The sequence below is a fragment of the Pseudonaja textilis genome, chromosome 10 (genome assembly GCF_049901715.1).
Source record: "Pseudonaja textilis isolate UNSWEBS1 chromosome 10, rPseTex1.2, whole genome shotgun sequence".
In the NCBI taxonomy this organism is placed as follows: Eukaryota; Metazoa; Chordata; class Lepidosauria; order Squamata; family Elapidae; genus Pseudonaja; species Pseudonaja textilis.
The window spans coordinates 10,515,835-10,529,489 of NC_141999.1; the positions used below are offsets into that span (position 1 = coordinate 10,515,835).

Here is a 13,655-nt window from a genome sequence, read left to right on the forward strand (position 1 = left end):
GCTTAAGACAGGCATCTTCAAACTTGACAGCTTTAAGACTTGTGGACTTCAGCTCCCAGAATTCCTCCTCCAGTCATGTTAGCTCAGGAATTCTGGGAGGTGAAGTTCACAAGTCTTAAACTTGCCAAGTTTGAAGACCCTTGGCTTAAGTTGATGAATATATAATAGATGTATTCTTGCAACCTACTTATCTGCTGAGTAAATTAACCCATTTTGTAGTTATCTATAATACATTCAATGGTAAAGTACTTGGATTTGCACAATAAGCGTAAGGTACAAATCTCCACCTACAAGGCCTATCACCCCACCTATCTCACAGGTTATAATTATTATTTTATATGCAACCTGCCTCCAAACAATTCTGTGCAGTTATATGCATACATGCACATATAACTCTCATGCACATATTCTTGCTTTCTTTCTCTCTCTGGCATTAATGCAATAATAATAAAAAACTAATAAATGACTAAATAACCAATAATAAATCAAACAAGTAACAACCAGATCATTTTCATAGTATTCAAAATTAAGACTTGAAATGGCCACTTCAGTTGGCCAATGGTAGCTTCTCCGACCTGGAACCCTTCAGTGAGTTGACTTCACATTCCTATAATGCTTTAGTGGGTAGAACTTTGAAGTCTCTATGGCTGTTCAATTGCTAAGGATCCAGACTATCCCACCTCCCAGAGTTAGACAGTGTGGTATGTGCAGGTCATGGCTTCTTTCTTTTCTTCTACCTTCTTATCTTCTTGCTAGTGAAGTAGATAGCAATAGAAGATAAAAATAGCAGAGTAGAGTAGAAGGTTCCAGAAACTGTTTACAAATTTCCTAGTAGAGGTTGGCTTCTTGATGTTTATGCAGATGTGACTTAGTCCTCCATAACAACATATGCAATGCCATTTTCACTCAAGCTTTCAGTAGGAAAGAAACCACAAATGAGAATGTTGCAACATGAGGAGACACTCTGGTTCAAGGAACAGATAAATATCTCTTGAAGAAATTAGTGACCTTCCCCCTTCCTATTACTCAAGCTACATCTTGGCTGCACTTTAAATTTTCCGATAATAAAATTAGGCATTTTTCCTCTAATTTGTTTCCATCTTTTTATGGGTTCCCCCATATAACATGTGGGAAGTGGGAGGGATTGTAAGTGTCCTTGGGGACGATGGCCCAGATCCTTGTCTTCTGTCGTCATCAAACCCAGCAATGCTTCTGGGTCACAAACGGGTGGTATCATGAGCTTTCATAGAAGATTCAAGGGTTGGGATGTTTTCACCAGGGGTTTGGAAATGTGTACCCTTGCCCAGAAGAGGAATAGAAGTAGACATACAGAAGGGAGAGTAGCTAATAACCTTGTAAACAGATGTTTTGTACCTAGTTATTGTAGCTCCTCTTTGTGAGTAGAAAAACCAGCCCACCAATCATTTTGTCCACAACTGTTCTCAACAATTACTTGCGTACTGGTCCACCACTGATAGGGTGCTCCCCTTGCTGAATTACACATTATTTTTTCAATTTCTCTCGTTGTTTAATAAGCTGTTTGGGAGATTAAATGGTGCAAAAAAACATTTGCTTGTTTTGTTAAAAGAAAGTTTACAGTTTTATTCTTATGATCTAATGATTGTACAGTCTTCCCCTGTTTGACAATGTCTGATATTCTGAGACTGCAGTTCCCAGAATTCCTAGCCAGCATAGTGGGAGGCTGATTGAGGAATGATGGGAGTTTCAGTCTCAACTGGGAGGCATCTAGTTAAGGAAGGCTGGGCTGGAAAATAACTAGGATTGATAAGTTGAAATAGAGATCCAGCATCTCCTGACATTTGGTGGCAAAAGAAGGGACAGCAGCCAATTTTTGAGTTCTCGGGGCCCACAAATACTCAGATGTTTCCCTTACTTGACCTTACATGCATTCATCTTGCAGGAATGCCATTTGATATCTGGCAGGGGGGCTTCTGACGAGCAACATGTAGTTGTTATCTAATAGAGCAGGTCAAAGGTTATATATTTTTTTCCCTTGTTGTTAAAGCATGACGGCTGAGTTCGAGGGAACCCAGAATTCTGTGCTTGATCTTCCCACTGCTCAAGAGAATCAGAAGAGAATTGGTTGCAGGCATCCTGTGGATAATATCTGTAGACTGGAAGAGGTCCTTTCTGGAGCAGGTAAGGAGCCTGATCTGTTGGGTCTAGTGAAGAACTGCAGAATTATCCTGGACTCTTCCATCCAGTGGTTGATTTATATATTACTTTTATATCACATTTTTTTCCCATGGAGCTCAGGAATCACCATTATCATCCCCACCACCCCAAAACCAAAGAATAATAGTTAAAAAATTCAAATGGACCCCAAAACCAGATAGATTCCATGTTAAAGTCTGTATTGGCTCATTGCCACTTACGACATTCTCTTGTTTAGTACATCTGGAAGTAGACAATGGATTTGCTCCTCATACTTGCTGGGTTTTCGCTTTCCATGCATTATTTTTACTGTATGGGCCTCCTGCCAAAATGATCTAATTTATTGAGCGCTTGGTTTTTTTTCGTTCTGTTTTTTTCCAGAGGCATTGGCTGATCCTGCTCTGGAAAGGCAGGGCTTTGGAGCAGATGCCATGGGGCCCAAATCTCCCGATGCCACTGTCCCTTCCAGTCCCAGGAAGCAAGAGCATCAACAAGGAAACTCTGCAAGACATGAGAACGGATTTGTCAGAGGGCAACAGGGGCTGGCATCGGCTGATTCCAAAGAGGTAAGACTTTCCCCCCCGCTTTTACTAACTTACTGGTTTGTTTAGGACTAACACCTTCACAGGGAAGATGCTAATATAAGAGGCATTTTATGTGAGATTTACATATATTAGGACCGTGCAAACAAATGCTACGTTTTAATTTTTGATTTACAAAATGGATTTGAATGCAGACATCCAAATCCAAACGTTTAATCGCATTGATTAGTTCACGTGCACATATGGTACTTCCTTGTCCAACCTGTTGCCACTCGGCCTCAGAAGAACTGGGTTTGGGAGGAAAGAGTAGAGAAAGTTGTGTTTTTGAAAGAGGGTTGCATATTTCAAGTCCCTCATCAATCATGTCACCTTGTTTTCTTCTCTCTCTATGTGATCCCTACAGGGCAGCACTGAAATTCAAAGGAGGCAGAAGGGTAAGTAGAACCTCTCTGCATTCACCAAGGGCAGGGTGCCTGAATATCAAGCTACGGGGACCCATCAACTTATGACCACAGTTGGGTCTGGAACTTCCATTATTAAGTGATATGGCCACTAAGTGAGTCATCACATGAGCACAACCAATTTTATGATCTATTTTGCCAGGGTCATTAAAGGTGCTTTTTCAAGGGGCAACTGGACTTTCTGGTGTTTCTTTGAAGATGTTTGGCTTCCCATGCAAGAAGCTTCTTCAGCTCTGAGACAAAGAAGCTTCTTGGATGAGAAGCGAAACATCTTCAAAAGAAAAAAAACCAGAAAGTCCAGTTGTCCCTTGAAAAAGCACCTTTGGAACATCCAGATCTGGGTGACTGAGATTTTTCATAGACCACACGATCATTAAGCAAATCTAGTTTCCCAAATTGACTTTGCTTGTCAGAGGTTGGCTGAGAAGGCTGCAAATGGTGACCACAGGACCCAGAGTGTGCAACCCTTATAAATTCCTGCCAATTGCAAAGTGCCCAAATTGTGATCATGTCACTGCAGGGATGCTGCAACACTTGTGAGAGGACCAGTCATAAATCAATTTTTCACCACTGTTGTAACTTCGAATAGTTACTAAACTAAGGATCATGAATGAAGGATTTTGATACACTACCCATCCACCCCCGATGGCTGGGGAATTCTGGGAGTTGAAGTCCACAAGTCTTAAAGTTGCCAAGGTTGGACATCCCTGAGTGAACTCCTTCCAAAAGTCAGCAAGATTTGGTGCATTTGTCTGGATGTGCACCATGTGCGTGCGTGAATGTGCACTGTGTGAGAGCAGGATCTCTTCTAACTCCACCAATTCTTTCATTCCATCAATTGAACTTAACTGTGGTGTGTTAGGCAATCTTTTTTTTTTCCTTTTGCTTTAATGAGGAGTCACTACCCGATTAAGTCGTCGACGCATCTCCTGCCAGGAACTGGGACAGGTGGACTGTGACGGTTGGCTCTTAAAAAAGAAGGATCACATGGGCTTCATGGCCCAGAAATGGAAACGGTTTTGGTTTGTGCTGAAAGGACACAACCTTTACTGGTACAGCAACCCCAAAGTGAGTGCATTCCAAGATACTTAAACTCAAAGAGAGGCTGGACTTCCTTTGAGGCGTATCAGTTTTCCATTTATTTTTTTAAAAACCTTTTTAAAAATAACAACAATGCATGGATAGGCCAAGATAATAACTTTATGAGTGAGTGCCACTAAATGAGCAAGGCCACTATTTTGGAGATGCCCTGACTTATAGCATGTTAGAGATTGAGTTCTTGAGTGATGTTACACCCAGGAAATTATAAGCCCTTCAAAATGTCAAGGTCAGGGGGTATGTTTTCCCATTTCATGTGGTCCTGATTTCAGCTGACAAGTAGTTACCACGCGGATTGGAAGATCCACATCAAAATGTTCTCTTCCATTTCCAGAAAGATTTGAGGAAAACACAGGAGAGAGAGAAGGGAGAGGAAGAAGAGGAGGGGAGGAAAGAGGGAGGGGAGGGAGTTGGGACCAGTCCCTCTCTTTCAGCCCAGCCTCCTTCACAGGGTTCTTGTTGAGAAAACAAATGGAAGTATTATGCATGTTGCTTAGAGTTGTGCAAAAAGATGGGACATAAATTTGATAATAAATCAGTGATTGCTTTAGCCTGGCCTTCACCAGTCTTGACTTCCAGTTATGTTGCATTTCAAAAGATACACACATTTGGCTAGTTAGCCTGCATGGATTTTTCACACAGACAGTGTGGTACAGTGGTTAAGGTGCAGGAGGATGACTGGGAAGATCCAGCTTCATAGAAATTCCTTGTGGAAAGATGGAAAGGAAGTGTATGCTTGCTGCTTGAGTTCTCGATGGGATGCAAACATAAAAAAGTGAATTTTTAATTCAACTTTTTAAAAAGCAGTATCTATTCCCTAAAGGTTTGTTTTGGTTTTTTGATCTGGGTCACTGAATATTTTAGAGCTTCTTTGTACAAAAGACAGCAAAGAATGAATGGTTCTCGGTTGTTCCTTTAAGAGTAGCCAATGTTACCTTGTCACAAGCATCTGTAGATCAAATCCTCTTGAATGGAGGAACTCCAGTCTTTTCCATTCATTTAATGAAGTCTGGCTTCATTTTTTTTTAAAATGTGTGATAGATTAAAAGTCTTTAAAATGTCCCAAACCCTTCTGCTTAATACTTCTACCTCTTTTCTTCTTTTCTTTCTTTCCTCTTCCTTTTCTGAAAACCAGGATGAGAAGGCTGTGGGATTGATGAATGTATCTGCCTACAGACTGGAGAGCACCAAGGAACAGAAAAAGAAATAGTGAGTGTAAACTCAGCGGAGCCATTTTCTGAGAAGGAACAAGCTGTCAATCCGTTCTCCAATGCTGAAGTCCTTCAGATATGTTAAACTCTCATAATTCCAGCTAGAAGAGATCCTTCAGCAGTTTGTGGGCTCCAAATGTATTTGGTGTCAGGGCTCCAACAAATTCACCCCCATTCAAATCATAAGTCTCTAGCCGCATCTCTCAGAGTGAAAAAGATTGATTTATTAGGAGTTGAATATTGCCGTTCCCCAGTTGCAGCTGACTCTGACACATCATTCATTTCACCCTTGACCCGGGTCTTCCCCCCACCCCCTGGATGTATATTCTCCAATGAGACACATCCATAGCCAAGAGTCATCAGTTATGCTCTCCAGTAATAATTTGGCATGCCAGAAGCTTCGGTTGCCAAAGGGATTATCTGAAGCCTTTAAGGAATGCACTGCTTTCCCCCCTCCCTTTCTGCTGACAACTAAAAAGTATGTTTAGTTGACATTTGGTTTATTAATTGACAAGGTATACGCACTAAGAGCAAACTGGATTTCTGTGTTAAATCCTTACATAGCCTACAAATTACCATTTGTATATCCGAGGGCACTATGGATAGGCTTGAGGGAACCATACACTTTGCAGAATTCAAGGTGGGAAAGTCACACTGATTACACAATCCTTTCCAAGCTTCATATGCAACTGTATCCATGCAGATTGATAATTAGGTATAGGTGTGATTCCCAGTAGCAAGGAATTGTGAGAAATCCCACTACCGTCACTTCTTTTTCCTATCCAGTGTTTTCCAACTCACCCATGAGAAGTACAAGCCCTTCATCTTTGCAGCAGAAACCCTGGCTGATCTGAGCATGTGAGTAGCCTCTAGTGCGTTTGATTGACACTCATGAAGAGCTTGAGATTGTTCCTCAGGAAATATTAGCAGATCCCAAAGTCTTTCATGCAACTCCATCATAGAGGGTCACAGGAGCAGAGAAGTAGGCCTGGTCACTTTCTGTTCATCTTTCCAACTGGCAGAACCTATTAATTTATATATAATTTATCAGTTCATCTGTGCAACACAATTCCTTTTAGAATTGTTTTTGTAATCAAAGTTATGGAAACTTGGAATGCTGTACTTCACAAGGACACGAGTGGAAATACATTCCTAGGCTCAGCTAAGGAAGGGGATGATGGAGGGACTGATCTAGGAAGAAAGCTTCCCAGAAATGCCTTACCAGAGAGATGGGTGGCATAAAATTTAGTAAATAAACAAACAAGAGAAACTGATCATCACCATCTCTATCAAAACCTGAAGTATCAAAGAGCTTCCCCAACCTGAGCGGCATTTTCATTCTGGATCTTCCTGTTTAAACAGATTGTTGCTGATGAAATAAAACAGGGAAGGAAAGCACTATAAACAGGCAGCTTTCTCTGAAAGCTTTGCTGATTTGATTCCAGCCAGAATTTACCAAAGATATAAGGGAGTGCTTGTTACCAGCAAATTTTGCAGACAGATTCTTGAAGCTGCTGGCCTTTGGCAAATTCCAGAAGCATAAAAGTTTAGCAACAAAGCCTTAAAAAGGCATTGCTTTCAAGACAAATTTGTTTTCAGCATTTTCATATTCATAGCATTTCATATTGCAAGGAAGACACCTTGGAACCTGAGAAAATTACAAGCTGTGTTTCTTCCCAGGTGGGTCAGCCATTTGATCACATCAATGACCAAATATACAGCGTCCTGTAAATCTGGGCCATCTAACCCAGAAGGTGAGTGCCTATTGAAAGTAGTTCGTTTTTTAGTGACCAAGTAGACGTGATACATCTGCATCACATATATTAAATAAGGAATTGACCTGAAAACAAGAAGCAAGATGACCCTGAAGCAAGAGGACAATTCTATAACACACACACCCCAAAAATCAGACAGACAAAAATATCTGCCTCCATCATCAGACAGGCATGCATAGTTAAGACAGCAATAGCAATAGGATGTATATATACCACTTCACAGTGCTTTACAGCCCTCTCTAAGTGGTTTTACGGAGTCAGCATATTGCTCCCAATAATCTGGGTCCTCATTTTACCGACCTTGGAAGGATAGAAGGCTGAGTCAACCTTGAGCTGGTGAGAATCAAACTGCTGAACTGCTGGCAATTGGCAGTCAGCAGAAGTAGCCTACAATACTGCATTCTAACCACTGCGCCACCACAGCTCTTAGATTAGGGGAAACGGGAAGGAATATGATGGCTGGGGATGATAGAATCCTGAAGATGGAGGCAGAAAGCTGGTGTGATGCAGTTCATCCCTTTTCAGAGTTTCCATTCAATTTTCTTTTTCTTCTGGACTCATTCTGACTTAGATTGCTACAGCGAAACGGAAGCAGAGGATCCCGAGGATGACTCTCCTAGGCATAACTTTGATCAGGTCAATATCTTCTTGATGGAGCACAATTGTAAAAATAGTGGGCTGTTCTTATTTTAAAATATCTTGATGCCTTTTATAAACTTGTTTGGGACTTTATTATTTGCGGGGAATGAGAGGCAACTACAACAGGCATATTGTGATTTCCAAAAAGGGTCCTGATCCCAGCATGCAAACTTAAGGTGGGAATCTGTGCATTTGGCTGGGAGGGATTGCAAGGCAACCATTGAAGAGATCACTGCAGAACAATGTTGGACGTAATGAGGTTGAGCTCAAGGGGGATCATATTTACTTATATTTCATCTGCATCCATTATTTTTGTTCTTCATTTCTGGCAGACAAAGCAGAAGGAATTGGAGAAAGCTCCGTTGCCAACAGGGGCTACTAGGAGTAGCCAAAACCTTGTGGGCAGCCCACTTTTCCAGGACAATGTAGATGAGAAAACAGCACCTCCCTCTTCTCTAGGTGAGCTCACCTTTGGTACCTTCCCAAGTTGCACTGGAAAGAACCTGGCAGGTGAAATGTTGGGGAAAAAGCAACTATAATTGTACATCATTCCTAAAGCAGAAAGATGAAATGATGCAGATTTCTCTATAGGTTTTCTGAAGTGTTCCCCTAGCAAAGGCAAATAGGAAAAAGGTAAGCTAGAATAGTTGAACATCTCTAAGCGGATGAACTGAAACGGAGAAAATTTGGTATGAAACTTTAGGCCAGCTTTCTCCAACTGGAATTATTCAAATATTTCAGACTACAGTGTTCATCTTCCTCTGCCAAACTGACAGGGAGTATGGGCATGTGTGTGCATATGTCAATAGCCAAATGAAGATTTGGCAACTGTTTTTATTTTCATATTGAGTGTGTTCTATTGGTACTATTATTTAGGACATCCTCATGCCAATAAATGTGAACAGATGGTGCCATTCTGTTCTTGACGAAGCCCCTTTCTCCCTCTTTCTATCACCCTTTTCCTTCCTTCTCTCTTTTCCCAAGTAGCAGGCTGGCTTCATGGCTCTGAAGGTCTGAATTGCTAGTCTGCACAGAAATAGAGGACGTTTTTAGTCGATGGAGTTAGCAGAGGTGGCCAAATTGATTGCTCTGATTAAAGAAAAGAACACAATTTTGTACTTACTTGGAAACAGCTTTTGGACTTTGTGTTTGAGTTGGAATCTTTAATTGGGGTTTTTGCTGATTAGATAGGTTTGTTGTTATAGGAACGGCTAGTTTATGTTCTTATATAAAAGTAAAAAAGTTGAGGTTTGATGTTACACATTGGTATCTTGTATCTTACGAAGATCCAGCAGAAGAAGAGCTTCAGTCAATGATCAAATGTCTGAAACAAGGAGGAGTATCTCTTATTGGGAAGCAGCAGGTGTTCACCCGCGAATATTACCGGAAATCATTTGTCAAACGTAACAAGAACCCAGAGATCAACGAGAAAGTACATCTAATTCGGACGCTTCAAAGCACACTCAAGGCAGGTGGAACATAAATTTGTGCTGAGAAAGAGCTCTATTTATGGGATGGATGCCTTGCCGGGGGGCGGGGGGGGGGGGTTGGTAGGACTTGTTTTATGGTTTGTTGGGGTTTTTTTGTTTTTTGTTTGTTTACTGAAAAAGTTATGGAAGATGGAGGTAAATTAGCTCATTTACAACTGTAATATACTTCGCTAAATAAGCACAAAAGAGGAAAATCCTTTTTTTTAAATATATATTTTAATGGCTACTTTTCTTGAATCCTAGCCTGCAAAATGTGTGAAATGTGGATTTTATTTGTATCATATTTTACCTTTCTTGCAAAGACAGTAGCATAAATAATTCCATCTCTTGCTTGCTTGAGCCTCACAATAATCCTTTGGAGAAGTAAGGAAGACCATAATTAGCCCACTGTCATGATTATATAAAGATTTAACTCAGGATTTCCCCAAGACCCATACAATGCACTTAGCTGGGAGGTTTCGGGATAAATCCTGAAAAGGGTTTCCCAGAGTAACTCTCCTTTTTGAAACCTTAATGGGGCTTAACAAGAGCTGAAGGCCTTATAAGATCCTATGCTGAACTTATCACTAAGAAGGCTATAAGAATTTGCTTCAGATGACATATATTGGGGATATCAGTGAGAGGACGGGAATAGCATTTGTTCTAAGCTGAGAATCCCAAGTTCAATTCTTGGGTTTTTCCAAATAGGGAAAATAGATGTGTCTGAAATCCTGCAGATCCACACAGTAGTGGAAAGTACCACATAGGGCCACCAGCATTCTCAATCAATAAAAGTAGCTTCTATACTGCTGATATATCACTGTCAGATTGTTTCTGGGTCCAATGCAAGGTTTTGATGTGCTCCTTTTACAACCCAGATCAATCTGAGACCAAAATATTTTAATATCAAAGGAGATTTTTTTAATGTCATGCCTGGTGTCCATCTGACCTCTTGCGCTGGTATCCAGGCCAAGTGTCCAGCCCATGTGAGGCAGATACAGATACAGATTATCAGAGTTGGAAGGGACCTTGTAGGTCATCTAGTCTAACTCTCCACCCAAGCAGGAGACCCTGTCTGCACCATTTCTGACAGATGGCAGTCCAGTCTCTTCTTGAAAGCTTCCAGTGATGAAGCTCCCACAACTTCAGAAGGCAACTTCTGTTCCATTGGTTGATTGCTCTCACTGTCAAAAAATTTCTCCTTATTTCCAGGTTGAATCTTTCCTTGTTCTTTATAAAGACTTCCCCAATAGTGTGGGCTTAGACATACCTGATTTGCATAGTAATGTCTTTTTACTCCAAGGAAAGATAGTCCTCTTTTAGGCTTAATAACGTAAGAGATTGAACCAATCTGGCACAATGGATTTGATGTTTCCTCTGCTGTTTTTGAACAGCATTTTATTTATTTGTTCATTTATTTATTTATTTTTCCTTTTAAAAGTTTAGAAAATGTCAATAGTTTTAAATCCTTTTGGAATCTGGCCAGACACTTTTGGCTCTTGGATGCATTAGAAATATCATGAATAAAGTCAGTACGACTTCAAGGGAGAACAGTTTGTAACTGGAAGTTTATTAGTATATCGGGTGTTTTGCTTCTCAAGACCCCAACATATTTTGCGACAGCTTTGTAAGGGTGGTGGGCCCTTGTCTCTCTTGAAAGGGATCTAGCAAACCATTTAAAAGCCACTCCAAATGGCTGTGCTATTTTGGCCTCTGTTGTCCTTGTAAAAGTGAGTCATGCACCAGCCTTAGAACATTCCTTTCCTTCCCCAGGCCAAAACTGCTGAGCTCCAATTACTTGATATTCTACTCCAGGACACCGAACTGAACTCTGAAAAATTCAGGAGCTGGAAAGAACAACATCAGGAGTTATACCAGGAAATACAGATGTGGTGGGCTAAAAAACTGGACCAAGACAATGGCTCACTAGATTCAAGTTTTGACCTCAACTTGGAGGCAGCTGCAGATCCGTAACATCTGTGGGACCTCTGTCCTGTGAGCTAAAACCTTCTTCCCCCAGCTCCACTTGCGGAACACCAGATAGAAGTGCACTTTTGTCATTTCTAAATTTTGGATAGGAATGTGTTATGACAAGCTTCATCTTTAGAGGGCATTGGGATTACAGTTGGGTTGGTCTAAAAGTTTTATCCAGACAACAACAATAGCTCCAAATGATTCTCTCATTTTAGAGAGATGGATTATAAAGATGGTGGCAATGGAGAAAGATTGTTGGCTTTTTATGTAACGATGGAGATTTCCCAACTGCAAAATAGAAGACCAACGAAGAAGAAAGTGGCTAAGCATCTGGGAAAGAAGCTGGCATTGACTAGCACAGACTTTGTGCCCTTCAGATTTCTTCAAAACAAGCCATTTCCTCCAGCATCTTTCAGAATGAAACTTTCCCTTGAGTATATTCAGCAACTGAGAGACATCTGAGTAAACCAGTTTGTGGTTTTCAGTAATGATAGTTTATATTGAAAACCAACTTGCATTAGAACCGGGATACTGTAAACATGTAAGAAATGACATTTATATAAATAAATGTCACAATATGTTTGTAGTCACAATATGTTTGTATAATTAAAGGTAGTTTAATTATTTTTCTCCTTATTTTTATTTTCAAAATGACCATTTGCCAACAATCCAGCTGCAATACAACAGAATGAATAATAATGGCATTTAGTCTTAAGAGTTATATACTGCCCCATAGTACTTTTCAGCACTCTCTAGGTCACCAGGATCAATGTTTTTATTGAAATTACTAAGGCTGTTTGGCTTTTACTAAGAGAATTGGAAGACAATATAGTTGTGAACCATGAGATGTCTTAAGTTAATAAGCACTGAAACACAGATGAGCATTCCTCTATATCGTTTATTCTTTTTGGTTTTGGACAGAGAGAAATTCAGGTAAATGTGCAAGGCAAAACTGATAGAATAGTGATACATACATTGTATGTTTACTGCAGGTCTAACCGTGGGACCTAATGAAATGTTGATGGTTCTGTAACATGAGGGGAAGAATAGTAAAAATTAAAACCCAGAGCCAACTAAAATTTTCTGGAACTTTCATTAACACATATTCAATATGTCATGTTAAATTTGACTAACTGAAGTATGTTGTCTGCAAAGAAATGGAGGATGTTTTGAGCCTCCTAATACACATTGCAATGTTAGCCTGCAGTCCCTAGAAACTTGAAGTAAAATCTTTCAGGATTCTGCTATTAGGTGGTTAAACACTACGCTGTATGTAGTGTGCAATTGCAAGAATTTTTCTCATTTCTTTGGATTATTGTCCAGTTGCATCCTGAAGGCGATTTTAATTCACTGTGGTATCTTGTGTCTTATGAAGATCCAGCAGGGTCACTGATCAAGTGCCTGAAACAAGGAGTATCACTTGATTTATTTTATTATTATTATTTTCCAAAGCACCAGAAGGCAAGACAAGAAACAATGGATGGAAGCTAATCAAGGAGAGAAGCAACTTGGAATTAAGGAGAAACTTCCTAATAGTGAGAACAATTAATCAGTGGATCAGTTTGCCTTCAGAAGTTGTGGGTGCTTCATCACTAGAGGTTTTTAAGAAAATAAATGGACAGTCACTTGTCTGGAATGGTATAAGGAAGGGCTGTCAAACTCCCGGCCCATGGGCCAGATGTGTCATGTGCTGGACATGCCCACACCTCATTCAGTGAAGGGGAAAAAAGTCCCAATACATCACATGATGCTGCCGTGACATGAGCTTGACACCCCTGCTATAAGGACTCCTGCTTCAGCCAGAGGGTTGGACTAGAAGAGCTCCCAAGATCCCTTCTAGCTCTATTCTGACAGGAATAATGTGTAGAAATGCTTGGTTTGCAGTGGCTCAAGTCTAGACAACCACATTTCTTCTTTAACTGTAGAAAGCCAGTTTGGCGTAGTGGTGAAGATGCTAGCTTAAAAACCAGGGAACTTTGAGGTCTAGTCCTCTTAGGCATGAAAGCCAACTAGTGACTTTGGGCCAGTCCTTCCCTCACAGATCAAAGCACCTCACAGGATTGTTATGAAAAAAATAGCAAGCTGGAGTACTGTATTAGGCATGTTTGCTACCTTGAGTTGACATACATATATATTGTATATAGGTCATGTGTATACTGTATGCAGGTGTGTAAATTCCTATAAATATGTAAAAAGGCAGGATAAAATTGAATAATTCAGATTAATGGAATAGCTCATTTTATAGACCTCCTCCCAATCCCATCCCCAAAAAACCTTTCACACTTGCCTTTCTCACCCCACTGCCCCTTTT

General features: G+C 40.4%; 1 protein-coding gene across 1 annotated transcript in view; it reads left to right on the forward strand.

Moving 5' to 3' along the window:
* Positions 1–12,223, forward strand: part of CNKSR1 (connector enhancer of kinase suppressor of Ras 1) — a 28,836-nt gene extending 16,613 nt beyond the window's left edge. Inside the window, exons 11-21 of the mRNA XM_026702561.2 lie at positions 2,027–2,160; positions 2,557–2,741; positions 3,121–3,151; positions 4,074–4,246; positions 5,412–5,485; positions 6,274–6,345; positions 7,168–7,241; positions 7,834–7,898; positions 8,234–8,360; positions 9,188–9,369; positions 11,144–12,223. Of these exons, the coding sequence (XP_026558346.2) occupies positions 2,027–2,160; positions 2,557–2,741; positions 3,121–3,151; positions 4,074–4,246; positions 5,412–5,485; positions 6,274–6,345; positions 7,168–7,241; positions 7,834–7,898; positions 8,234–8,360; positions 9,188–9,369; positions 11,144–11,344 (1,318 nt within the window). The 3' untranslated portion in view covers positions 11,345–12,223. The remainder of the gene's footprint in view (positions 1–2,026; positions 2,161–2,556; positions 2,742–3,120; positions 3,152–4,073; positions 4,247–5,411; positions 5,486–6,273; positions 6,346–7,167; positions 7,242–7,833; positions 7,899–8,233; positions 8,361–9,187; positions 9,370–11,143) is intronic.
* Positions 12,224–13,655: the final 1,432 nt, after the last annotated feature.